Below are 25,342 nucleotides of genomic sequence, written 5' to 3'. Positions count from 1 at the left end.
GGTCTCAGGCTAGAAGAGGCTTTGGTTCATGTGGACTGTTAGTCCTGTGGGCTAGTTTCTTCTTTGAGTCCTTGGTTTCTTTCATCTTGTTTCGCTTCAGATGAGTAGTGACCAATAGCTGTATCTTATATGGCTGCTTGCAAACTTTTCAGAGCCCAGACACTACTTACCAAACTACGATGTAGAATGTTATCTTTGTGAACTATGTTATGCCGATTGAGTTATCCCCTAAGACTATGATCCCGGGCGTTTTACCCCAGTAAACTAATCCTGTGAGTTGTGTGGCTATGTCCAGCAAACCTCTGTAATTGTGCCCTGTGTGGTTTGTTATACATGTAGCATACACAAATGTGTATATACATATGCCTACAGGTAAACCTATACATGCATGCGCCCTTACTCACATCTGCCTTCCTATACACACACATACATATTCATCCATATTTACCTGTGTAACCACAGACATATTTTTTGGTTGTGTTCTCTGTTGTTGCAAAATCGTACATGTTACAGCATTTGCCGAAATTGTTCCTTTTGCTCATGTACTTCTTAGTGTCTTTATTTACTTTGTCAAGTTGTGCTGACTCCACCCATATTTGGGATTGCATTTTCTATCACCAAAGTGACAGGCATCTACTGTCTAGAAAGTGATTTCCCCTCCCTCTCCCTCCTGTCAAGGTAACCATCAAAGAACTTTGTTTTCTGTGTATAAATCTATTCTTGATTTCTTTATAATAGTGAGACTATATAACATTTGTCTTTTTGTGATTGACTTATTTCATTCAGCATAATGTCTTGTAGATTCATCCATGTTATGTTTTGCAGACTCCATTATTCTTTATAGTTGCATAGTATTTCATTGTATGTATGTAGCACAATTTGTTTATCTGTTCGTCTGTTGGTGGGCACTTAGGCTGTTTCCATCTTCTTGCTGTTGTGAATAATGCTGCAGTGAACACGGATGTGCATGTGTCTGTTCATGTCACTGCTCTTACATCTAGAGTGGGGTTGCTGGATCGTATGGTATTTCTGTTTCTAGCTTTTTGAGGAAGCACTATATTGTTTTCCATAGTGGTTGTACCGTTTTACTGTCCCACTGGCAATGTATAAAGTTTTCAATTCCCTCACAACCTAGCATTTGTTAATTTCTGTTTTTTTTTTTTTTTAATCATTGCCATTTTTGCAGGGGTGAGATGGTATGTCACTGTAGTTTTGATTTGCATCTCTGTAATGGCTAATAGGAGCCCTGGTGGCACAGTGGGTAAGAGCTCAGCTGCTAACTGAAAGGCCTGCAGTTCGAATCCACCAGCTGCTCTTTGGAAACGCTATGGGACAGTTCTACTCTGTTCTGTAGGGTCACTATGAGTCAGAATTGACTCAAGGGCAATGGTTTAATGGTTTAATGGCTGATGATCAGAAGCATCTTTTCATGTATGTATTGGTCATCTGAATGTGCTCTTTGGTGAAGTGTCTGTTCCTGTCCTTTGCCCATTTTTTGATTGAATTGTTTGTCTTTTTGTTATTGAGTTGTCCAAGTTTTCTATGTATTTTAGAGATTATACTCTTATCAGATACGTCATTGCCAAAGACTTTTTCCCAATCTGTAGGTTCCCTTTCTACTCTCTTGGTGAAATCTTTTGATGAACCTAAGTATTTAATTTTTTTGGAGGTTCCAGTTATCGAATATGTCGTGTCATTCTTGCATTTTTGGTTTTGTGTGATAGACTATTCAAGTTGAAAATTAGATTCCCTAGTTTTACCCTATGTTGTCTTCCAGGAGCTTAATAGTTTTAGCTTTAACACTTAGGTCTTTGATCCATTTTGAGTTACTTTTTGTATATGGTGTGAAGTATGGATCCTGCTTCATTTTTCTGCATATGGATATCCAGTTTTGCCAGCACCGTTTGTTAGACTGTTTCTTCCCTATTGAATGGACTTTGACCCTTTGCCACTGATTACTCTTAAAACAACTTTAGTATATTCCATCTGTGTCTTCCATCAATTCATTCATTCTGTATAATCCTTCTACGAGCCAAAGACTGCTGTAGGCAGTTGGAATAAGGCAGTTAACAAAACAGATCCAGATCTTTGTCCTTGTGGAGTTTATATATCAGAATAGCAGAGTGTTTAAGAGCATGGATGATACACAGTCAGTTATCAATTATCAATAATAGTACCTACTTCACAGGGTTGTAAGAGTAAAATGAAATGATCTATAGAAAGTATGGCTGTAAGAGCTCAATAACTGTCATGAAGCCCACATAAGACTTTTTTAGATGTGTTGGTAAAAATTATAATTAATTCTTCTAATATAATAGTATTTTTTACTTATGAGTAACATTTTGAAGTTTTTTTTTTTTTTTTTAGTTTCTTCCAATTGTGAAAGAAAATGCACACTACCAGTTTTTAGTAGTCAGTCTTTTTAAACAGTTTCCTGAGTGACTGTTGATCTTTTCTAAATGGAAAGATACTGCACATAAAAAATTAATGTGATTTTATTCTATTTACATTATGTAGATTCATTCAGGGTGGCTATCATATATGTAAAAATTAACCCCATAATGTCTTCCTAAATAAAGGAAGTGACATTTGCCATCTTGATATTTTGTTTGGAGATTCTCAAATATTGAAAATAAAGGTTGGCTTCAAATGCCATTAAATTAGAATTTTAAAAATTGCTGTACATAATTAAAAATGAAAGCAGAGTTTATTGAATCACATATTATTTTAACTGCTAAAATGTTTCATAAATAGTTTCCATTATGATTTTAAGTTCTGACACCATTTCCCTTTCTGAAGCCCCCAAAATTTGGTAATTAAGAAACTGAACATACTCGTTAACACCTGAAAACTAGCTTATCAACATGGTACCTGGTTTGTATTTACTAAGTAAAAGTTGGGACTTAAAACATTTCAAGAATTGGTTCCTACATTTCAACAAGAGTATTTCAAGATTTAGATCTTTCTCTGGTACCCTGTGTGGCTCATAGTTCTTTCCATTCTTTAGTTATATGGAGACCCTATATTTAAAACACACACACATACAAACTTATGGATACACAAGTGTCCAAACACAAATACACACAAATAAAATTCTCAGTCCCCCCCTTCTGTTTAATAGCTTATCTGCCATGTTCATGCTGCAACTGCTTCATTGAAGGGAAGTGTTGTTCCGCCGTTTTCATATTAGCTTTGTTATCAGGCAGTATTTTTCAGCTGCTCGTGCTCATTACCATACAGCTGGTATGTAGAGAGGAGAAGGAAGCAGGCAGAAGTTGTACCGTCTACGCGGATAAGAAGCTCTCTTGCAGATGGGCTGCTGGCAGATGGGGCATGTGTTTGAACAGGTTTTACTAATAACAGAGTGCATTAAATATCGTTCTGAGAAAGTCTAAGGTCAGTGCCATGAATTCAGAGCTTGAGAGGTTGTTCAAGTTTTTGAAGCCCTTTTTAGAATATTAATTAACTCTAATAAAAAAATTTAAAAACTAAGAAATGGTTAGCCAGAACCTCCTCTTCTTTTTTTTTTTATTTCAATCCTCTTCAATATAATTTAAAAGGCAGTAATACTATTACTAGTAACTCATTATCTTTTCTGTATTTCATAGTCATATATATATATATATATATATATATATATATATACACTTAAAATTCCTGGAACATAACTATATACAAAAATGTGTATGCTTTGAAAAAATGTAATACCATTCTTGAGTTTTGATAATGTTATGTTAGAATATCTAGTAGAAGATGAAAGCAGAAGACTTGGAAAGCCGTATGAATAGTCTTGACTAATTGAAGATTAAGATGAGATCTGTTCTATCTGCATTCAAAGTTAGAAGTAAACAGAATGTCCAGAAATATATCCTTTGTTAAAATCGCTCCTTGCATATCTTTTATATTCACAAAATAAAAGTGAATAAAGCAGTATTTGAAATAACTATCAATAACCTTTTTTTTTTTTAAAGATCTTTCTATAGAATCTTAGTCCTTTTGACCCTTTTCATTAATTAAGTATAGTGTTTCTTGATAACACCCCGTCTTAATTAGAGGTGACAAAAAACAGTTAAAGCAAAATAAAGCTAGGGAATTTTATGTAAAATATGTAGTATTCAGTTTAATTTTAATGTAAATGGAACTTGGCCTGCTATTATGTATTTGTTGCCAAAGTTTTAGCTGATGTTAGTTATAATGTTCTTGGTAACTCTCAAAAACTTTCATGCTGCAGATTTCTTGCCAATAAAAAGAGGTATAAAAATATTATCTGTATATTGTATAAGACCACTATTATAAGGATTCAAGAAATAGTTTGTTAAACAGAGAAGAATATATTCTTTGATGGTTACAAGGGGTGGGGGTGGGAGAGGGGTATTCACTAATTAGATAGCAGATGAGAACTACTTTAAGTGAAGGGAAAGATAACACATAATACAGGAGAGGTCTGCACAACTGGACTAAACCCAGAGCAAAGAAGTTTCCTGAATAAAGTGAATGCATCGAAGGCCAGCGTAGCAGGGACAGGGGTTTGGGGACCATGGTTTCAGGGGACATTTAAGTCAATTGGCATAATATAATCTGTTAAGAAAACATTCTGCATCCACTTTGGAGAGCGGCGTCTGGGATCTTAAACGATAGCAAGCGACCACCTAAGATGCATCAATTGGTCTCAACCCACCTGGAACAAAGGAGCATGAAGAACACCAAAGACACAAGGTAATTATGAGCCCAAGAGACAGAAGGGGCCACATAAACCAGAGACTACATCAGCCTGAGACCAGAAGAACTAGATGGTGCCCGGCTACAACTGATTACTGCCCTGACAGGGAACACAACAGAGAACCCTGAGGGAGCAGGAGAACAGTGGGATGCAGACCCCAAATTCTCGTAAAAAGACCACGCTTAATGGTCTGACTGAGACTAGAAGGATCCCAGTGGTCATGGTCCCAAGATCTTCTGTTAGCCCAAGACAGGAACCATTGCCAAAGCCAAACTCTTCAGATGGGGATTGGACTGGGCAATGGGATAGAAAATGATGCTGGTGAAGAATGAGCTTCTTGGATCAGGTAGACACTTAAGACTATATTGGCATCTCCCGTCTGGAGGGGAGATGAGAGGATAGAGGGGGTTAGAAGCTGGCGGAAATGGACACGAAAAGAGAGAGTGGAGGGAAGGAGTGTGCTGTCTCATTGGGGGGAGAGCAATTAGGAGTATATAGCAAGGTGTATATAAGTTTTTGTATGAGAGACTGACTTGATTTGTAAACTTTCACTTAAAGCACAATAAAAGTTTTAAAAAATGTATCTGTTAGGTTAATTACCTATGAATAAATACATGTAGGAAATGGCATACAGTAACAAGCATTGTTAAATTGTATACTGTTTGGCTTTTAATAAAAAAAGATAATTCCATTTTTATTGCATACCAAACTATGTTTCCTTCCAATTTAATTTATACTTGAATTGTGTAATTGCTAAATACCTAGAAATATTTTATTACTTCTCCCTAAAACCAAAAACCAAACCCAGTGCCGTCGAGTCGATCCCGACTCATAGCGACCCTATAGGACAGAGTAGAACTGCCCTGTAGAGTTTCCAAGGAGCGCCTGGTGGGTTCGAACTGCCGACCCTTTGGTTAGCAGCCATAGCACCAGGGTTTCCACTTTTCCCTAACTAGGGGGGAAATATACATATATAGTTATATATGTAACATAATTATATATAGTATTGTGTGTATATATATAAATATATAAAATGTATATTTATATAGCATTGTTCACCTACATCCCATTTCCTTATTCTAGTAGCAATCTGAAAATTATGAGTTTTTCCAATTATGCTGAAAATTAACATTTTTCAATGATTATTTCTGTATTCTATCATCGTTGATTACAGTCTGCCTAACGTGGTTAATTATCTCATTTAAATATGATTTATTCATAGCCTACTATATGCAGGGACTCTGTGAGTAGCTGGAGTACAGTGAGAATCAAAAGTGGTCACTGATCTCTTGGAACTTAGAATTGGGGAGTTAGCCAAATAATCAGTATGCCCAGACTATGACAGGGTGTTGAGTTCAAGCACTGTGATTAACCACTTTAGAACAGAGAGGAGGAGGTAGCTCTGTGAAGGAGATTGGAGATGTCTTGTATACACAGATAGTTGACATGTTTTCGTCTCCAATCCAGACCTTTCTTCTGAGCTCCAGAGGCAGATGGAGCATGATATCTTCACCTGGGTGTCTCAGAGATACCTCAAACCAAATACCACCAAAAGAGAACTTAATCTTGATCTCCTCCCCATCTCCCAACAACCAAAACAAACAAACAAACAAAGTTCCTTGTCCTGTGTTTTATCATCTTCCATCTATTTGCACAAGTTGAAAACCCTAGGTACCTTCCTCTCCTTTACTCCCCATGGCCATTCTGTCACCAACTCCTGTCACGCGCTCTTCTGCCTGTACCTTCTGATGGTTGCTTAGCCTCAGTATAATGTGGAAGATGATGGGGGCATTCTTAGCCAAGGAGGCACTGGCAGTAGTAATGTAGTTGTTGGTAAATGCCTAGCAGTACAGTCTATCAGAGTACACAGTTAGCTGCTAGTTTGTGTCTTCTTCCTCTGTGTGTGCTGTGATTCTGATTTCATTCACACATCAGAATTTGCATACTGAAATAGCTCAGAAAATATAGATTTCTTAAGAACTACCAATATTTCTTGTGTGTAGAGAGGAGCCCTGGTGGCACAGCGGTTGAGAGCTACAAAAGTGGCAGCCCCTCCCTGGAAGCCACAGGGGGCAGTTCTCTGTCCTGTGGAGTCTACTCAATGGCAACAGGCTTATTTTTTTTTTGTTTTGGGTTTTCTTTTTTTGTATGTAGAGAACTCTTTTATTTTCTATAAACTAGAGACCAAGATCTGCCTGTGTTTCAATCCCAGCACCTTACTTTAAATACGTGTGTGACCTTGGAGAAGTTGCATAAACTGTCTGTGCCTGTTCCCTCATCTGTAAAATTGGGATGATAGTAGTACCTACTTTGTGGGGTTGTTACGCAGTTTCAATGAGTCGGTATAAGTAAAGCACTCAGAAGAGTGCCTGGCATGCAGTAAGTTCCCAGTAAAGTTCAGTTTATTGTCATCAGCATCATGCAGCTCCCTTAATTGATAACTGACTCTCTTAGGGAATGAAAGTACCTTACCGTAAAGTGATGGCTCTGAGCTATTTAGCAGTATTGTACCCACTATGTGCCAGGCACAGACTGCATTAGGGATATGAAGATGATGAAGAGATGTACTTTGTACTTAAGGAGCATATTTAGAATAATGACCTTACCTATATACTTCGTTTTCTTAAGATAACATCTTTTGAACAAAGAGTTGCTTATTCATACTTGAATAAAGTTTTCAGCATCTTTAACAATGGGAGCATTCAGTATAGTGTCTCCCTTATTCTCTGGGTTTAAATATTGTCCTGTGAGTTTCCTGAAAGTATATATGTCTTCCTTTTTCTGGCTCTCTGTTTTGTCATATGGATTGAGCAATTTCATTAATCATTCACACTGATTTGCCATTTGTTGACCTAACTGTCCTTACCCCGAATTGGGAATTCCTCTAGGATAGAGACATCTTGCCCAATTTTGGATCCTTACCTTTTTGCTTAGTGTCTGGCTTTCAGTGACTGTGCTAAATATTTCTTAAATGTGGTAGCTCTGGATCCAATAAAAGTAAAATGTTTGAGTCACTATTTAATTTTGAGTTTCTGTTTTTCCTCTTGTTTCATTGTTTAGAAAATAAAGAGCTATTATATGACTCAGAGGATTCATTTGGATGAGACCAATAATGTTATAATGGAATTTGGGGTTAGAGGCTCACCATAAATTATTCTCACAGTAATTTCCTTTTCCTAGCTACCTATATATAAACAAATATAGTGAATTTCACAAAATTAAAGTCTTTGAAATAAATGGATTCTTTGGGGGTAAATTGCATCTTGGTCTAACAAAATCTGTTTATTGCAATTGTTTAATAAAGGCCAGTTGGATGAAAATCTGTTAGAAGATAACATTTAATTTTAATCTTTGCTTTTTATGTTGTGATCATGATAATTAACAACCTTCACGTAACCTCTCTTAAAAGAATCTAAGTTCTTTCTTAATGCAGCAAGATGCTTTTAGTCTCTTTCTAGAATAACTTTAAAGGAAAGGATTAAAATGGAGAGAGAAGAGAGGGAGAGAATATGTGTGTGTGTCTTTATCCCAAGGACTAAGGAAATAGTAGAATTTTAAGAATATATTAAAGTTAAACTTCTCTTTTTTCTTTTTACTAGCTTTGAGTTTATGTTCTTTGGTAGATTTAAACTATTTCTCATAGGATTTTGTTTCATATTGTAGAATTTTGAACATGCACTGACTCATTAAAAATTTAAAATTAAGATTTAGTTTTAAAAAGTGTTCTCAAATCACCACCCAGCAGTCTTCAGCAGACCAGTTGTATATGCTTGTTCAGATCGAGAGCAGTTCTTGATCTGGATGCACGCTGGTTTAGCGGTCACCGTTCCATCGTTACATACCGTGCCTTCATGTTAGTAGTGGAAACTCATAGTAATCAACCTAAATAGAGAACTTCTTAGAGTCATGTATCACGTACGACAAACTTTTAAAGTTATGGGGCCTTTGTATTTGTAGATAAAGATTTAAAAATTATATGCTAAAATATTAAAATAATTTTAATAAAGAATACGAATTTGTAAATAAAATATTTGTTTTAATAGTTTTGCCAAGATATCAGAGTGCTCTTAAAAACATCAGTCTCATAATTCACTGCAAATAAAAGACTACGATAAATCAGATACCTTTTCAAATTAATAGTTAACTTTGGAAATATTTCTGTGGAAGGTAAAATTATGTCAAACCCTAATCATGACCCATCTATTTCCAGCAATATTTCTTTGTATTCGAATTTTATTTACTGACTCTTCAGAGTCTTTTGGAGTCTCCTGAAAAGGTAAAGGATCATGTAAGCATTATGCTAATCATATGATTCTTGATTCTTTCAAAGCAAAGAATGCAGTTTGTTAAATTATATGTACAATAATTGCTTTAAAATATAAGTTGATGTTTCTAAAATGAATGTTCAGAAGCCTCCTTTTTAAATGTACTGGGGGCATGATTAGTAGGTTCTTCCCTCAGTTGACAGCTACATCAAACACTTGAATACTTTAAAGAGTAGGGAAGCTGCACTAAAATAAGTGAGGAATTGGTTGAAGATCCATATGATGTATACTTTCTAGAGCAAGAAGCTAGTGTTATTTTTGTTTCTTACTGGCCTCCCACCAATAAAGAATAGGTACTTAATGTTTGTTGGATAAATGAAATAAGTTTCAATCTACAGATCTTGATTCAGAACTAGAGTTTTAAAAGATTGGCTAAAGTTTTTCCTTCTCAGTTTGAATTCTTCCGGAAGATTAATAAGATATTTGAGATGAGAAAACGTGGGTATGTTTTGAAAAGTACAGTAAGTTTGAACCTGGACTTTATCTGCCAGCCAAATGTTTGTACTTAGGCATGATTATCAAAATCAGTAAGCCAAGTGATTGAAGATCACAGAGTTGAGAATTACAGATTAGATTAAGCAAGCCTTCCCTGGATGATGACTTGCTGTTAAGGCTATATATAAGAGGGTAGAACTAAACTTAATGATTGAAGGCACTTTGCAACTTTTGAGATCCTGTGGTTATGTTCTAGATTGCTTTATAATCACAGAGAAGCAGTTTAAAAAGTGTACCGTGGGTAAAACTCTTTCCCCTCAAATAACTAAGGTGACTATGTCTTTCATCATAGTAGACATTTGCTAAAATAAGGCTGGCAGATGCATTGAGTCCAATCTCTCTCTCTCTTTCTCAAAAAAAAAAAAAAAAACAAGTTATCAAAATATCAAAATCAAAACATATGAAGTGGAAAAGTGGAAGAGTAAGGAGCTAGAGATATTATATGGTAGACACCTCATTTTAATAGAATTAAGTTACTGCATATAAAGAGCTTAGAATGGTGCTTAGGTCATGGTATACACTAATTAACTATTACATGCTGTTCCAATTCTCCTCCTTCCCCAAGTTCAGGAACCTTTTAGGATAGGTGCTGAGTTTAAGAGTAGTCTGAGATGGCAAGTGATGAGAAAAGTGAAAGAGCAGTTGGTGTATCCCACTACCGTCAAGTCGATTCTGACTTATAGCGACCCTATTGGACAGAGTAGAACTGCCCCATAGAGTTTCCAAGGAGCACCTGGTGGACTTGAACTGCCGAACTCTTGGTTAGCAACCGTAGCGCTTAACCAGTGCACCACCGGGGCTTCCAATTGGTGTGGATGAAAGAGTTGAAAAGAGTTCAAATACTATTAAGTAGTCTTTTCTCTGTGTAACTAGTGAGAATCATTTTGTGAGCCATCTTCAATTATATATACTTTTTTTGAAAATATAAAAAATAATATAGATAAGATTATATAGAGAAGTCGTGCATTTAAGTTACTCCCACTCTTGAAATCCTCTACGGATTTCACACTGCACTTAGAATTCAACCCAAACTCTTGACCACGGTCTATAAGACCCTTTATGATCTCGCTCTTGTCTCCCTTTCCAATTTTACCATGTACCAGCCACTTCACTCTAGTCATTGGCCTTACTATTGCTGATCCCAGGCTCTACCCTATCATTTTGACTTAAAAGTTGCCTCCTAGATGATACTACTCAAAATTAGCCACACTTCTCTCCCACCCTAGCTACTCCTTTCATATCACTGTTTTATTTCTCTTAGAACTTGGCATTATATGAAATTATCTTGTTCATTTATTAGTTTACTTATGTGTCTTCCCCTCCCTCCCAAGAATGAAAATTATATGAGAGTAGGGAGCTTGTCTGTATTGTGCACCTCCTCATACCTAGTGTCTAGAACTCAAAAGGTTATGCAAGTAATACGTGTTTATTGATAAGTAAGAAAAAAGGAGGAAATCACCTATGAAGCCACTCAAATGACCACTGTTAACATTTTTTATATACTTATCTAGACTTTTCTCTGTATGTGTGCATGCACACGTGTGCACATGTAAACGCACACACACACACTTAAGTATATGTGTATATTTAAGGGATCATACTATGTATCCTGTTTTTGAATCTTTTTCTTGTAGTATATTATAAACATTGAATGGCTCTATTGTATAAGTATTCCACATTTTAATCCCCTATGGTTGACCATTTAGGTTGTCGGAATTTAATTATAAGCAATAAAGTGATGAAAATTTTTACATATTTTTCCACGTTCATTATTTTCCACTGAGCTCTAGATATAGTAAGTTGTTTAAATGCCTGGATATATAACACGATGTTTCTGTTAGAAAATGAAGCATTGAAGTATCTTCTATAGAGCAGCATTTTTCCAGAGTGTGTCCAGAAAAACACTAGTTCTGAAGGATGTTAATTACGGGGATAAAGGGTTCCATGGCCAGAAAAGCTTGGGAAAGGTGAAGTTAAAGTTTCTTTACTGTATAACTCTTAATGTGCTCGTGTATAAGTCCTAGGGTTAGGGTCATGTGCAGTCTTTTCACAGACTTCTTTGATCTTAGAACCTTTGATCTCAGAATATCTTTCAAGACTAAGTGTTAACAGAGCCTACTTTAGGAAATGCTGCTGCAGTGAAATTTCACCTTGAGACTAAGAAATTGTTGTGTATATTATCAGGGAGAAGATATTTAAAGTCATTTACACAGTTGTGTTGGGCAATAATAGCTAATATGAGCATTGCTAATTTTAAATAAGATTTAAATGTATTATATGGGTACTTTGAGAAAATAGAGGAGCAGTTTTGTTTTTTTATTCCAAACTAAACTCTCATACCTTCTAGTTTACAGTAGCCCCTCCCCTAGTTGTGTATATAATGAACAGTTTCTGTGACTTAAGAATGCTCTGTAGTGAAGTATATTCCTTATAAAGAAGGCTTTGCACCTGGGGGCTTAAGTGAGGGTGGAGAGAAGGAAGGGCTGGGAGGTGGACCAAGAACAAGTATTTAGTTAATTTTCAAAAAAAAAAACCCAATTTTTTAGCCAGATGTTTGTTAGAATTAATGAGTCACGTATACCTTTTGCCCTGAGTTATATTTTGGATTGTCCTTTCAACTAGCTAGCTTTCTTAGGAATGGAAGATTTTAAAGAATGTTTATTTAGAAATCTCTTTTTTCTGTGCCATTGCCCCCAATATTCGAGTATAGCCTGCTTGTATGTATGATTTCTGGTAGGAGTACCTGCTGAAACAGAAAGACCCCTTGTTAGTCAATGATCTGTAACTAAAATTCAAAGTTGGCAGTTTTCATACCTACACAGTGAAATTCTCCTTGTAAGGAAAGGGGCATATAGTCCTAAAGTGGAAGAATGAGTCTCCAGGAAGTACTTTTGAGGGAATCATTACTAATAAGTTAAAGAAATTTTAACTCTAATATTAAATGTTTGAATTAGAAGATAACGGTGTTAAGTGAGTTATCCCTTAATGAACCTTATAAGACCAGTGACTGCTAGAAGTCTTACTACAGATGTTAGTAATCCTTCACATTAATAATAGTGGTGTTTGCATATATATCTTAGGTTCGCAGAGGATAATTTCCTTCTTCCTCCTCAACAATACCAAGCTTCCTTTTTTTAAACTTAGAATCGAGACCATGTCCTTTATAAAATTTTCTCAGGCTATTTTGGTGATTTCTCCGTTTTCTGACCTGGTTGCCATCAAGCCGGTCTCGACTCATAGCGACCCCACGCTCAACAGAAGGAAACGCTTCCCAGTCCTGTGGATTCTCACAATGGTTGCTATGTTTGAGCCCATTGTTGTAGTCACTGTGTCATTCCATCTTGTCGAGAGTCTTCCTCTTTTTCACTGACCTGCTTTACCAAGCATTTGACCTCCTATGCCACCTAATTTGGCACTTGAATGTAGTCAGATATTGTTCTCTGTTAGTTTCTTGTTCTGCCAGCTGGATTTTAAGTATTTGGGGGGAAGAAGAGCATTGTAATGTTCTTCTTATTTGTCCTCAGTAGCACTTTGCAGATACTAGGATACAGTAGGTGAATGTTTCCTAATTGACTGATTTTTTTTTTTTTTTAGCCTAAAGATTTTTTTTTTTCTCACTTTGTGTCATCTTTTCCCCATCACTGCATCTTTGCCTCAAACTTCACACATGTAGCAGAAGCATAGTTCTATAACCCAAAATCAAACCCAGTGCCATCAAGTCGATTCCACCTCATAGTGACCCTATAGGACAGAGTAGTACTGCCCCATAGGGTTTTCAAGGCTGTAAATCTTTATAGAAGCTGACTGCCACATCTTTCTCCTATGGAGTGGCTGGTAGGTTGGAACCACTGAACTTTGATTAGCAGCTGAGCACTTTAACCACTGTGCCACCAGGGCTTCTGCAGAGTTACATAGACCTAAATAATCATGTTGTGAACTGAATAAGACTTAGTTGTAGATTGCATACATCATTAATATTTGCAAAATAAAACACCTCTTTCCCTTCTTAAGCATTGTCTTATTTTTAGCTGACCTTGAGCCACCACATAGTTAATGGACGTCATAAAGTGTTGAACTTGCGCACCAGAAACCAAAGTTCTAATATAGTTAGCTATATAACCCTAAACAAAACACTGAATTCTCTACCCCACCTTTCTCATCTCTTAATAACCCATTTACAGGGTATCTGTTATGCTCTGGGCACCTGCTGTGTCTTCACAGTGACGTTGTAGATTAGGTGAGTAAAGTAGATGGTATTACCATTGGCATTTTACAGTAAGAAAAAACTCAACTCAGGTGGTTACTCTAGCAATGGCAGAGTTGGTGTTTAAACCCCGGTTTCTCTGATTCCAGAGCTCATGTTCGTGACACGCACACGCACACACACACACACACACACACACACACACAGAGATTAGATGATCTTCAAGATCCTTTCAAATACTAAAACTCTGTCGCTTCCTGCTATTAGTTTTTTTTTTTTGGTGATTCAGTGAATGCGTTTAGGAGGTTGTTACTTTTACTTACTTTTTTACCTTTTAGTTCTTTCCTTAGAACTTTTTTGGCATGACTAATGGCTAATTTAGGAAATTAATTACAGAATTTTAAACAATATTTGAAATGTCCTCACAGGTTATTTTACTATTAAAATACAAAATTTATGTATCACACCTATGGTAAATTTTTCTCAAGTCAGGTAAATACATTTTTAACATCACAAACAGCAGCAGTAAATATGGAATTGGGTTAAGAAAATAGAAGAGTAAATAGGGTTATAGGCCTTACATTGAGTGAAAATTGATTTTATTCCTTCTTGTTAAGTTCTTTTCCTGGGTCATATTTGCTTTCTTAATTTTAATTTTTCTTGAAATCAACTTTATTTTTTTATATTTTCCCATGATATTTTCCTTACTTAACTGAAGGGGTTGCTGTAAGAAATTTCTAATAAAATTTTGATGGGAGACTTTCGGATATGAATTCAGGATATACTTACTGATAATTTATATCTGAATTGAAACATGAAATGTGAAGACGAGACTTTTCTGGATAAATCAGGGTAAACTTCATAGTGACTTATTAACTTTGTTGTCGGATTATTGCATTGGTTGGCTGACTTTAAAGAAATAATGAAAAGAATGTATTGATATATAGTATTAAGTCTCTTGACAGCTCTATAGCAATATAAATTTTAGAAGAGCAAAACAGAATTCCTATATTCATTGTATTCTTCTGTGGCTGTAATAAATAGAACTCTAAACTTCTATTATAGTGTACAAACTCTGGATATATGCATATTTATATATTTGCATATTCATACTTTCGTGCGTGTGTTTATCAGATCACTAACGCAGCGCAGTCTGCTTTTACCGTTTGTGTTAACGTTGTCATTGACTTGTGTCAAATCCTCAGGGCTGCATTTTTTTTAAACCCATTGCTGTCGAGTTGATTCCGTTTCATAGCGACTCCATAGGACAGAGTAGAACTGCCCTATAGGATTTCCAAGGAGAGGCTGGTGGATTTGAACTATAGACCTTTGGATTAGCAGCTAAGCTCTTAAACACTGAGCCACCAGGGCTCCACATTTTTGTGAAGAGAGTTATAAATACCTTAAACTCCAGGAAAAAGGAATATTTATGAAAGTATCAATTCTACAATTTCAATTATCTAAAAATTTGTTTTAAAAGTCTCAGCTACGATATTATGATTTATAGTTTTTCTTATTGTAAACAAAATTAAATTATACATTATAATATTTAGTATTTGACTTTTTTTCTAAAATAAATGCAGTCGTACTTCAATATTTGTTGATTTGGATGGTAATTTCTAACTAAATCTGGATCACCTTGTTATATTTTACATACTTCTTGATATTTTTTGAACTAATTTGAGTGTGAGATCTGAGAGTCAGATGTATGTATGTATTACCCTGTTCTCTGTCTTAATTGACTAAGTTCAATGGGAGGAAGAGGAAGATTTCCTTAATTATACACTATCCTGTGCCTAACCAAAAGGTCAGCAGTTCGAATCCACCAGGTGCTCCTTGGAAACTCCATGGGGCAGTTCTGCTCTGTCCTATAGGGTTGCTATGTCAGAATCGACTTGATCGCAGATGGCAACAGGTAACGGGTAAGGTACCTAACCTACTAAGTGCTAAATGTATGCTTAACGAATGAATAAATGTAGAAATAGTTTTTTGAACAGTACTTCCACCTACTTTCATTAGTGAAAATGTAAATGCTGGGCATACATACTATTTTAACTGATAATACCTGTAATGGAGCAGGTTTATTCACGTGCAATTTCAGTTCAGAATCTTTTCAAAGGAACACGCATGCATCTTAGAAAGTTAATGACAGTGGGTTAGAGAGGTTGCGAAAAGTTTGCTTCAGCCTCAGCATACTTGGCATTCTGTCTTTGATGCTGAAATTTCGAGCTGTCTCTAATCTAAGTTCTCTGCTCAGGGCAAGGCAGCTAACTGTGGTAGATGGTTTTCCTAATGTACTATCAGAGTAAAGAATGTTTTCATGATGATAATAAAGAAAATTACTCACAGAAGAATATAAATACATTATTGCACTAACATAAAATGGACACAAATATTTTTACATCTTTGCAAGGTAATGGGAAAAAAACAATAGTATTTGTAAGTATTATCAACTAATTATAACAGAATAGACTTTTTAGTAAGAAGTATATATATTTATGCTTTAGAGAAATGATGTCATGGTTGTTACTATTTGCATGTATGGTCAATCATTTTTAAAATACTGATCACCTGTTAGTACCTTTTTTTGCTCAGCCCCAGAGAATTCTTATTAGGAAGTAGATAGTAGGGGAGAAAGGTTTATAAAAAATAATGACAATGAAGTCTGATAAGTGCAATAATAGAAGAACTACATATAAGATGGAAATAGTAAACTCTGAGAGTCAGGTGAGGGAGAAAGTAATATATCAAATGGTTCTTTTCTCTGTGCTGACACCATGTATAAAGATACATACGTCTCTGAAGATACATGATTCTCTAAAGACTGTCTCACTGTTTATATTTTTTTCACCACTTATATAGATTATTTTGTTTGTAGTCTTAACCACAACTTCCCCTTTTGACAAATTTAGTCATCCCAGCTGTTTGTTCAGAAAGAGCCATTTCTTGTATTCGCTCACAACTTAAATCATCCTGTCGTCATTATCCCCCATTATTTACACTCTGGGGTGTACATCATTATTGCTTTTGGCTTTTTTTTTTTTTCCCTCCTTGAGTTATTGTTATCATCCATTCTTTTCATATCTTAGCTCAGTGGAGTTGTAATGAGGGGACCATTGGGCCTTTGTTAGCAGATAGACTATATTTCAGGACCTCATTGTTGGTTGTTCCCCTTTACTGTATAGATTTTCGATAAAGCTCATCATTTGTCAATCAGCACAAGAAATACTTTTTGTAGAATGGGAATAATTATTGCTTAGCTGAAATCACATGCAAATTTAGTTTACTGTAATGAAAATATATTAAATACATTGATTTTTAAGAATTTACATGAAAAATATATTTTCTTTAAGCTTTATGACTGAATAATAGCCACCTTTTTTCCATGAATTTACCAGTTAACATTGTGTAAGAAAGAAAACATAGTGTAAAAAAATATTTTTTTCTTTTTTTTTTTGTAAAGTTATTTAACATAGGTTGTAGACTGATCTCAGGTTTAAAATGTTTCTGTCTACCCCAGGAATAAGATAGGTAGATAGAGATACACACACAAAAAAGGGCTCTCTCATGTCATCCTACTAAAAAACTTAAATCTCTCAGTAAACTTTTAAACATCTGTATAATAGCCAAGACTTGCAGAAATAGGAATGTGAGAATGATTTTATTTGCTTTCTTCATATTTAGATTATAATGACAGTAACAGATCAAAAATTTCATTAGAAATTCTTCAGAGAATGTTGAAAATCTTTTATTGTATTAATTTGAAATCCATTTAGAGACTTGGTTGACTAGTTTGCATATCAAATTCTTTTTTCACATTTCAACTTAACATTGTAAACAAGATTTTAGGGAGAATTGTTTAAATACTTGGGAAAATAAGGTCTCCAGTAGTTTTTATAAATGTATACATTTCTCAAATAGTAAGCACACTAATAAAAATCATTACTAGGTGAGAACCCCAGTACATGGGAGGCCTGGGATGGGAGAGTAACTTCTTGATATATACTTTTTCTGTGTATCATTTTGATTGTTGAATGGTACAAATGTTTTATCTATTCAGAAATGAAACATGAATATACATAAAAACCAAACCCATTGCCTTTGAGTTGATTCCAACTCATGGTGACCCTATTAGGACAGAGTAGAACTGCCCAGTAGAGTTTCTGAGAAGTGGCTGGAGGATTTGAACTGCCAGCCTTTTGGTTAGCAGCTAAGGTCTTAACTACTGCACCACCAGGGCTCCAGGAATACATACATACCTACGTGTAAACAGAAAGGTGTGGGAAACAGGTTTTCTTGTAACTTCATGCAGCCATGAGCTTTTCTTTCAATACACAAAACTAAGATATTTCCTTCTTTAACCATCCTAGATTTTAAGACGATGTTTCTGGTTTATTAAAGTTGGTCTCTGTTCTCAATTGAGTAGATTTAATTTGAAAAGGCTAGTCCATCTAGAGATACTACATGATTTCAGTTGAAGGCAAAGTATATACTGTTAGGCCGTTACTGTTCCATTTGTCCTATGACAAGCTAGTTACCACTGGCAAGGAAATTTCAGATATTCATTTTATAATTATTTTCTTCAGATAGCCCAGAGCAGGGAGAAAATTGTTTTCATTTTAAATCATGGATGTTCTGTAGCCTCCAGAAATGGTTTATGGGTCCATTCCTAACAGTCGAATTTTTTTGCTGAAAGTAAAAGATTTCTATTTAGAAGGAATTTTCCTTTGAAGTGAGCTAATTATTTAAAAACTTCTACTGGGTGCATGTACGTATTGTTTATGAGGGTAAGAACTAATTTAAGGGATAAATAAGAGGTGTTTTAAAGGTAATAGTTGTTATGTGCTGTCAATTCAGTTCTGAGTCATAGCTACCCTGTGTGCAACAGAACGAAGCACTGCTGGGTCCTGCGCCATCCTTACCAGTTGTTACTATGGCTTAACATTGTGTCAGCCCATCTAGTTGAGTGTCTTCCTCTTTTTCCTGGGTCCTCTACTTAACCAAGCATGATACCGTTCTCCAAGGACTGGTCCCTCCTGATAATGTGTAAAAAGTACATAAGACTAAGTCTGGCCATCCTCGCTTCTAAGGAGCATCCTGGTTGTACTTCTTCAAAGGCAGATTTGTTTGTTCTCCAGGCAGTCCATAGTATGTTCGGTATTCTTTTGTCCACACCATAATTCAAAGCCCTCAGTTCTTCTTTGGTCTTCCTTATTCATTATCCAGCGTTTGCATGCACATGAAGAGAAAAAAAAAGTTGTTTTTTTTTTTTTCATAGGCAATTGAAAATATCGCGGCTTGCATCAGGCACACCTTAATGCTCAAAGTGACATCTTGTGACATCTTGGCTTTTTAACATTTTAAAGTAGTCTTTTGAAGCAGATTTGCCCAGTGCAATATGTCGTTTGATTTCTTGGCTGTTGTTCCCACGGGTGTTGATTGTGGATCCAAGTAATAGGAAATCCTTGGCAATTGCAGTATTTTGTTCATTTATCACGATGTTGCTTACTGGTCCAGCTGTTAGAATTTTTGTTTTGTTTATGTTGAGGTGTAATCCATACTGAAGGCTGTCCTCTTTGATCTGCATCAATAAGTGCTTGAAGTCCTCTTTTGCTTTCAGCAAGAAAGGTTGTGTCATCTGCATATCACAGGTTGTTAATGAGTCTTCCTCCAGCCTTGATGCCTTGTTCTTCATACAGTCCAGCTTCTTGGGTTATTTGCTCAGCATATAGATTGAATAAGTATGGTAAAAGTATACAACCCTGACATACACCTTTCCTGTTTTTAAACCATGCAGCATACCCTTGTCCTGTTTGAATGACTGCCTCTTGATCTATGTACAGATTCCTTGTGAGCACAATTAAGTGTTCTGGATTTCCAGTTCTTTGCAGTGCTATCCATAATTTGTTATGATCTACACAGTCAAATGCCTTTGCATAGTCAATCAAACACAGATAAACATCTTTCTGGTATACCCTGCTTTCAGCCAGGATCCATCTGATATCAGCAACGATATTCTTCATTTCACATCCTCTTGTGAATCTGGCTTGAATTTCTGGCAATTCCTTGTCGATGTACTAGTGCAACTCTTTTTGAATTATCTTCAGCAAAATTTTACTTGTGTGTGATATTAATGACATTGTTCAATAATTTCTGCATTCTATTGGATCACCTTTCTTTGGAGTGGGCGCATATATGGAGCTCTTCAATCAGTTGACCAGGTAGCTGTCATCCAAATCTCTTGACGTAGACAAGTGAGCACTTGCAGCACTGCATCCTTTTGTTGAAACACTTCAGTTGGTATTCTGTCAGTTCCCGGAGACTTGTTTTTTGCCTTTGCCTTCAGTGCAGCTTGGACTTCTTTCACAACCATTAGTTCTTGATCATATGCTACCTACTGAAATGGTTAAATGTCTACCGGTTCTTTTTGGTATAGTGACTCTCTGTATTCCTTCCATCTTCTTCTGATGTTTCCTCTGTTGTTCACTGTTTTGCACATAGACTCCTTCAGTATTACAACTTGAGGCTTGAATTTGTTCTTCATTTCTTTCAACTTGAGAAATTCTGAGTGTGTTCTTCTCTTTTGGTTTTCTATGTCTGGGTCTTTGCACACTTCATGATAATACTTTTATCTTGTCAAGGTGCCCCTTGTAGTCTTCCTTTCAGCTCTTTTACGTAATTTTTTTTCCATTTGCTTTAGCTACTCTCCAGTCAAGGACACGCTTCAGAGTCTTTTCTGTCATCTATTTTGGCCCTTTCTTTCCTGTCTTTTTAATGAGCTTTTGCCTTCTTCATGTATGATGTCCTTTATGTCATCCCACAACTCGTCTGGTCTTCAGTCATTAGTGTTCAGTGTTTCAAATCTGTTCTTGAGATGGTCTATAAATTCAGCTGGGGTATACTCAGAGTAGTACTTTGACTCTTGTGGACTTGTTTTAATTTTTTTCGGCTTCAACTTCCACTTGCATATGAGTGATGGTGTGTTTCGCAGTCGGCCCCTGGCCTTGTTGTGACTGATATTGAGCTTCTCCATTGTCTCTTTCCACAGACGTAGTCGATTTGATTCCTCTGTTTTCCATCCAGCAAGGTCCACATGTATAAAAATAGCCACCGTTTATGTTGTTGAAAAAAAGTATTTGCAATGAATAAGTCGCGGGCCTTGCAAAATTCTATCATGCCATCTTAGGTGTTGTTTCTGTCTCCAAGTCCTTATTTTCCATCTACTGATCCTTCTTCTTTGTTTCCAGCTTTCACGTTCCAGTCACCAGTAGTTACCAGTACATCTTGATTGCATGTATAATCAATTTCAGACTCCAAAATTTGGTAAAATCTTCAGTTTCTTCATCTTTTGCATTAGTGGTTGGTGTGTAAATTTGAATAATAGTTGTATTAACTAGCCTTCCTTGTAGGCATGTGGATATTATGGTATCATTGACAGAGTTTGTACTTCAGGATAGATCTTAAAATGTTCTTTTTGACAGTGAATGTGATGCCGTTCCTCCTCAATTTGTCATTCCCGGTATAGTAGACCATATGATTGTCTGATTCAAAATGGCCAATACCAATTCATTTCAGCTCAGTAATGCCTGGTGTCTCTATGAGTCAGAATAGGTAACTGTAGGGTCACTACGAGCCAGAACTGACTTGATGGCGTCGGGTAGTACTTAGAATATCTATCTTCAAGCATTCCATTTCATTTTTGACTGTTTCCAATTCTCCTAGATTCATACTTTATACATTCCATGTTCCAATTATTAATGGATGTTTGCAGCTGTTTCTGCATATTTTGTGTCATGGTACATCAGCAAATGAAGGTCCCAAAAGCTTTACTCCGTTCACGTCATTAAGGTCAACTCTACTTTGAGGAGGCCACCCTTCCCTGGTTATATTTCGAGTGCCTTCCAACCTGAGCGGCTCATCTTCCAGTGTTCTGCTGCTATTCAAAAGGTTTTCACTGGCCAATTTTTTAGAACTAGATTGCCAGGTCCTTCTTCCTAGTCTTAGTTTGGAAGCTCCGCTGAAACCTGTCCACCATGGCTGACCCTGCTGGTATTTGAAATACTGATGTCATAGCTTCCAGTGTCACAGCAACACAGAAGCCACCACAGTGCTACAAACTGACAGACGAGTGGTGGATAAGACAGTAGAATATATGTATGTAGTATAATAGAGTTATTATCTTATTTTGATTTATGTTTTAAAGTAAAAAACATTACATTGACTCAGTGTCTTAGTTATAAAAGTAGACATTTTTTTTTTTTAATTATAATACTTGTTTTTGCAGTATTCATAATCATTTTCCTAAAGAAAGTCAGTTACTGCCATGGCAGAGAGTGGTAAAATGTTATAAGTCTAAATAGTTTTTTTTTTTTTTTTTTTTTTAATGAAAAGCTTGCTAAATACTTTAAATAACTACAGGCACACAGTTCACTTATAATAAAGGCCACTAATGGGGAGGGTAGGAGTTAATTAACTAGACCCTTAATAATGGGTCTTTCTAGTCCAAGGAATCTTATAATTGCCTCCAAAGCTAGTTGTATAGCAAGTTGCAAGATGAAATACCTAGACTTGTGTAGTAACCATTTTAAGGAAAAGATTGCCTTCAGGCAAATTTTGGTGCCTTTGGTGCCTTTATTATTATGTAAAATAACTTTTTAATGATAAGCAATACAAATTGTTAGAATAATCTTGGAGGTAGAAGTCCAGTGCCTCCTGATTACTCAAGATTGGGTTAACAAATAAGGAGAAGACTGTCCAATGGGCACAGTTTTTGCTCTTTTGGAGAAAATGGCACCTTTCAGTGAAACTTTATACTGTTAGGTAGTGCCAGTTTGTTCATCTTAAAAAGGCATTCTCATGATTACCAAGGATTGATGAAGTGTGCGTTAATTTTCTTGAAAACGATGTTTAAAAAGAATAAAATGGAAGTCTAGGGAATGTTTCATTAAATCTTAATATAAGAAACGTGCAGGTTGAAATAACTTATATTACGTAATTTCTGCAGTTGCTGTATCCTCCAAGCTGGATTACTTTATTGTCAGTCCCCACAAAGAATATTTAATTTTTCCCTTTGGGATTGCCCATTTTATGTCATCGAGGCTACCTGAAAAATCTGATCAGTCTGTACCAGGACTACAATAGGGTGACAGTTAGTGAAAATGAGCTGCTTTGCCTCTGTTGGGGAGACCATATGAAAATACATAGCATTTTTAAAAAACATTTCTGAAAGGACTTATTTGTGGAAATATTGCTTGCTGTTTAAAACTCTTCAGATACGCTGGTTTTACAAAATACAAAAATAATCTCCTAAAAGTTTGAAGGGGGGGCTGTCGTGTGGGGGCAGTCTCCTTTGCTGCCCACATCCTCCCTCTGTTCAGTGCGTTGTATGCTTACGGGTTCCCTGGAGCAGATCACCATATAATTGATGTGCAGTCTGCATTGCTGAATCCTGGACTGCACCATTCTGTGTTCAAGGGAAGATGTAATCTGATCCCTCTGCTGCTGAGGGAGGAATCTCTTCAGTCAAGGCTTTGACAGGGCACAGTCTCCTCCAATAATCTTCTCGGTTCTCTCTCATTATTCCCTGGAGTTCTCCTCAGTCAAGCTGCATGTATGTATGTGTGTCCCGGGAAGCGGTTTGATACTGAGCTGCATCTGCTTTTACTGTGGAGTTTTGTTGCCGGTTCTCCTTCCTAATCTTCCTTTTCTGACGTGCCTGAGCATGTCCACATTAGAATCTGTGACATACCTACCTGAAAAAGGTTTATATTGTCAGAGACTGCCAAGCAGCCGGACACACGGGGGCACAGAACCACTGAAGGGGAAAAATACAGAAAACATGGGTTTCTACGGCACATTAAAAATGATTTTTTACAAAGTAAGTAATCTGTTTTCTTCCTGTGTTGTGTGATTGTGTGTGTGTGCCTGCCTGAGAAGGAAAATCTGTATCATCAGAGATGGCTGCAGTATCCTCTAATTTTGGTGGGTGGCTGGATGTCTGGTATTCTGTTTTATATTGTGAATGTAAGCAAATAATGGAAAGACAATGTAAGCTGTAAAAAGCTTTAAATTGAAAATAATCGTAGATTTTAATGTGAGAATTTTCATCAGAAATATATTCAGACTTTAGAAATCTGGCTCCGTTAAATGCTGACCTGGAAATATTCTACCCTTAGTTGGTTTTTAGTGAACGTTTTTGCCTTCAATTTTTCTATACACTATATATATAAATATTTTTTCTTTTTTCTTTAGTTACCCTTATTGAAGTGTAGAATTGCTGGAATATTTGGGATTTATATTTAAAGAGATCATGTTTACTTTTTGTGCCTCTTAAAATACTGCAGAATTTTTTGGTTCTAAAGTGAGTATTTTCAGTAAACAGTATAACAGAAGGTGCTTTATTTTAATAAAATATTTTTGAAATAATAATCCTTCCCCTAATTTGTTTAAACATATGTATTTTGGGCATTTTTATTTATTGAAGGATTTCTAAGATGGAAATAAAGTTTGCCTTTAGTGGCAAATGGCATTTGCACCAATGTATTTACAAGATATCCTGGGACATTCTGAAAGCCAGTGTTACAGACTTAATTAGAGTATCAGAGTTTCTCACAATAAGTACGAAAATACAAATCTGTGGCAGTTATCAAAAAATGAGATTTTTAAAGCAATTGATACCGACTGACCTCCCGAAGGGATTTGTGTGTGCGTGTGGTATATACATGCAAGCACGTGGGTACCTATGTATTGCAGCTTTTTATTTATTTTTGGTTTTTAATTAAATTATTTAAGGAGAAGGAAAACAGTGGCTTTTGAGGAGACTCACTTTAAAACAATTTAATGAGTATAGAAACTTCTGAAGGGATGAAATAAGAATTATTCTATTTCTGTCCAATACGTAGTTCAGGAGCTAAAGGTGTAAATTGTGGATGATGAGCTTGTCGGACCACAACCTCTAGTCCCTAATATAAGATCATCTTTGTATTTTGGAAAACTTTACGCAGGAAGATAAAAACATAGGTGTTATTATCCACAGTGTGGTTCAAAAAGAGTTTTAGTCTCTTTGGTTGTCTTTGGTATTTATATTGTAGCATACTGTGTTATAATGTTTTCCATGTGAGGCAATAGGAAGAAAAATAAGGCTGTTGCAAAGCAGGGTTTTCACCGTATTATAAAAATGAGAATAGCTGTCTGTCACTCTCTTTTTTTCCCCCAGAACTTAACTGCTACAGTAATTAATTAGCGGACACAGATCTGAGAGAGATTGTTGAAACAGAAAAAGTTGAGTCTTAAATAAGATCTCATTTTCTAATTTATATATATATATATATATGTATAACTTACATATATATGTTCTGGTATATATATACACACAGAGATGACCTTAGTTAATGGATAGCAAAATATAAAAATGTCAATATTGCTATTGACAAAATGTAATTCTGAGTATATTTATAACATAGCATAACATAATGAAACCCTTTAAAACTGTAGATGTTGGGTATACCTTATAAAAAGACATAACTTGTTCTTTTTAAATCTTTTGTTCGTGTTGCTTTTCAAGTTAGAATATTTGGTCCTGAGTATCTGTCAGTAGAA

General features: G+C 35.8%; 1 protein-coding gene across 22 annotated transcripts in view; it reads left to right on the top strand.

The window, feature by feature from the left end:
• Positions 1-25,342, top strand: part of FBXW7 (F-box and WD repeat domain containing 7) — a 274,164-nt gene that overhangs the window by 221,601 nt on the left and 27,221 nt on the right. Inside the window, exon 1 of one of the 22 annotated variants that reach the window (XM_003417535.4) lies at positions 22,189-23,621. The exons of the other annotated variants lie outside the window; for them this stretch is intronic. Coding sequence (XP_003417583.1) covers positions 23,361-23,621 — 261 coding nt within the window. The 5' untranslated portion in view covers positions 22,189-23,360. Of the gene's footprint in view, positions 1-22,188; positions 23,622-25,342 lie in introns of those variants that run through there. 22 annotated transcript variants of the gene reach the window in all.

This window comes from Loxodonta africana, chromosome 13 (genome assembly GCF_030014295.1).
Source record: "Loxodonta africana isolate mLoxAfr1 chromosome 13, mLoxAfr1.hap2, whole genome shotgun sequence".
Taxonomy (NCBI): Eukaryota; Metazoa; Chordata; class Mammalia; order Proboscidea; family Elephantidae; genus Loxodonta; species Loxodonta africana.
The sequence above is the reverse complement of the archived record's forward strand: the minus strand, read 5'-3'. Positions and strand labels throughout refer to the sequence as shown.